Here is a 3,220-nt window from a genome sequence, read left to right on the forward strand (position 1 = left end):
AAATTTGAAGAAATTTATACTCAAATGGTGTCTACAGAACAGAAGGTGAAGGGCAATCTCCCCATTTGGACACTGATGGCCTAAAACTGACAGCTGTTTTAACTCATATAAATGATTTTTTAAAAATATTTAGTTTTAGTTTAACTTTGTGCACAGTTTACTATAATGTACAGTGATAAAAAGAAAATAGTGTACCTGTGTCTCCTTTATTGCCCTTCTGTCCAGTGGCTCCTGTAGCTCCAGGTATACCTGTGTTGGAGTAAACAAAGATAAATGTCACCTTGCTTCACAGGTTGAGTTACTGAGTGTTGTAATGTTATGTTATATACATTATGCTTGCTCCCATCTAAATAAAATAGGACCTAATTGACACCTCCATGGCTATTTCCCATGACATACTTCAAAAATCTATTATTTATAGTCTTTTAGAAACAGCTTGCATCCAAAGCCACAAAGATGCATAGGACAGCTAAGGAACTGGAAAAAGGATCCCAGAGCAATGGAAAATTCTAATATTGTTGCATTTACTCAACTTCCTACACCTAACCAGGTTTGGAAAAATCTAAGAAATGTTCAATTAAAAAAGTCCAATTTACAAAGCTAACACACCAGAATAAGGACACAAATTAAAAAAATAATTCTTTTTAATTTAGTCCAATGAGAACTACAATCACATGGCTAAAATTAAACATACTTTGCCTTGTGTTAAATCTTTGTGAGTTGAGCCTTACGTCTGCCGCCAACTGGTAAACTGATGGGAGATTGGCATATGGGCAGAAATGTTGTATGGACAACTAAATTAAAAGCAGTTTTGTGTACACCAAGTCAACTCCTTCTATAGCCACCCCCAAAACAAATCTTCTCCATCCCTTCCTTTTTCTAGAAAGATTAGTAAATTGGTGAAGAATTTGCCTTCACACAGCTAGGGATGTAAGGGTCAGGACTCCAGGAGCCGACCCTTCTAGTACCTAAACCTCAAGTAGTCACCCAAAGTTCCGTGTTAAGTAGCTTCCAGTTGGTTGAATACTCAGCGGTTCCAGCAGGACCTGTTACTCTTCGTCTAAGCACAAATATTAGCCCTGAAATAGGGGGCTCAGATTCCTAAAACGTGACAGGTTTTTGTTAGCTCTTCATAAAAATATCCTATATGAATTGAGATATCAGTACTTCTTCTAGACGCTTCATTTACTTTGGGTATGGGCTACTAATAGGTTTAACATTCCTACTTTGTTTAATTTTAAATAATCACTATTTTATACATTCTAGACACTTTTCAGATATTTATCCATGAAACCACTCATCATAAACTCCTTACCTGGAATTCCATTATTCCCATTGTCTCCTTTGCTTCCTTTCTCTCCTGCTGGACCCTGTAAGCCAGGAACACCTGGGGCACCTGCATTTCCTATAATATACAGATGATAATAACATTATAGTGTGCTGATAGATTTATATAAAATGTAAAAATACAAATACTGGATATAAATTATAAAACATTTTACAAATTATCTCTTAACAAGTACAAGAACAAGTGAAAACAATAAAGCCATGTGATTTTACCTTTTTGTCCAGGTGGTCCCATCATTCCTGGCTTACCATCGATCCCTGCAGAACATACAGTCAGGTTTAGATAAGAGATATTCTGTGATTTATCATTTACACAAAATTTCCTTATTGTGTTATACCATTCGCCATTCAACTTTCCTCCACCCCTCGGCAGGACCTGCCCTTGCCTATGACTGGACAGTGAAGCGGAAGAGTTTACATTTCTGCCACTGCCTTCAAGTAAGGAAAGCTCAGATCCAAGCAGTCAGTGATGTACCTTAGATGTTCAGGACAGTCCTGTTGACTTCCATGAGAAGGCGTCCACAGACCCTGCAGTTAATGCCTGATATGTCTTGGCAAGTCCAATTTATGTGAAGCCAGAGATTTTTGGACTACATGTGGGTCTCTTAGCTCTCCTGTGCACTACTCCTTCTGTTCAAAAGTTTTAGGTCCATACCCCATTTAGAGTGTTGCAAAACTTTTTTTCAATCATATAGAACTAAGGTGGCCCATGACAGGGTTTGTGAATATTTCACAATTTCTTGGTCATTGTTGGCATTCCCAGACACTCTATCATTCCCATTACCTTAGTGGAATAGTGAACAGGGAGGTGTTTTATAGTTTAAAGTATGTCTGAACTTTTTTTAGGTATTTTGTTGGAGATCAAATTGGACTCTTTGAATCTTCTTAGGAAGATTTCTCTTCAATTCCCACTCAGAGACACAACTAAATTAGCTCACTCTTTTCAATAGTGAGCTAAAATGTATTTTTATCACTTTCTGTACCAATGGCAATGGTTACCAGCCCTAACCCCATACCACCTTTTTCACCATTCCCATATAGAAAAAAAAGAATAGGGAGGAAGAGTAGAGGCAGCAAGTGGTATCTCTCCCCATAGTAAACAATGGGGATTGATAGAAGTCTGCCTACTGACTATGTTGTATAATGACATTATGTTCTAATGTCAGATTTTTACCCAAGATGATTATGGCTGATTGTCTCAAGCAGCAAAAAATCCAGCATCTGTATGAGGCTTAAAATGGTACACTGAGCTGGACCGGTCATTTTGTGTTATAAAATAACATCTGTTACATATGATATCTCACCATCTTTCCCATTGGCACCAGTCACTCCTGGAAATCCTGAAATGCCCACAGTTCCTTTGTCTCCCTTCTGTCCAGGAATTCCTAAAATTAATTAATTAATCAGTCAACTACGCATAGGATTTCAATTGCTTTATGTTTCAGGTGACGTTGCGTATTACAATTTGTCAAGTTACATTTGTTCATAGTAGCAGCTTTGATATCACCTGTGATGAAGCCTTTATGATAATCTCTTATATCACCCTTCAGCATGGGTATTAAAGGAATCTTAGCAGTTAGAGCAGCTCTGAAATAGAGGGTTCTCCTAAACTGGAAGCAAAGCCCATGTTACCTTCAAGGGCTAATCAGTACTCATTTCACCCTTAAAACCATCTTAAAGACACCTTGTCACTATTAGTTCAACAAAACAGTTCCGATAGGATTATATATATCCAACACACGTCATACATGCTAATTACATGTAAAAACCTCTCTCGTGTAGACATCCAAATACCCTGAGACTGCTGTTGTTTGCTACCATCTTGGATGTGATGTCAACAGCCCCAGCAGACTTGGAGCTGTCACTTATTGAC

At 37.9% G+C, this 3,220-nt stretch overlaps 1 protein-coding gene across 1 annotated transcript in view; it reads right to left on the minus strand.

Annotated features, from left to right (window-relative positions):
* Window positions 1-3,220, minus strand: part of MARCO (macrophage receptor with collagenous structure) — a gene marked incomplete at its 3' end in the record, with an annotated part of 9,257 nt that overhangs the window by 4,398 nt on the left and 1,639 nt on the right. The window contains 4 exon segments of the mRNA XM_072417653.1: window positions 196-249; window positions 1,316-1,405; window positions 1,561-1,605; window positions 2,652-2,732. Of these exon segments, the coding sequence (XP_072273754.1) occupies window positions 196-249; window positions 1,316-1,405; window positions 1,561-1,605; window positions 2,652-2,732 (270 nt within the window).

The sequence above is a fragment of the Pyxicephalus adspersus genome, chromosome 7 (genome assembly GCF_032062135.1).
Source record: "Pyxicephalus adspersus chromosome 7, UCB_Pads_2.0, whole genome shotgun sequence".
Classification (NCBI taxonomy): Eukaryota; Metazoa; Chordata; class Amphibia; order Anura; family Pyxicephalidae; genus Pyxicephalus; species Pyxicephalus adspersus.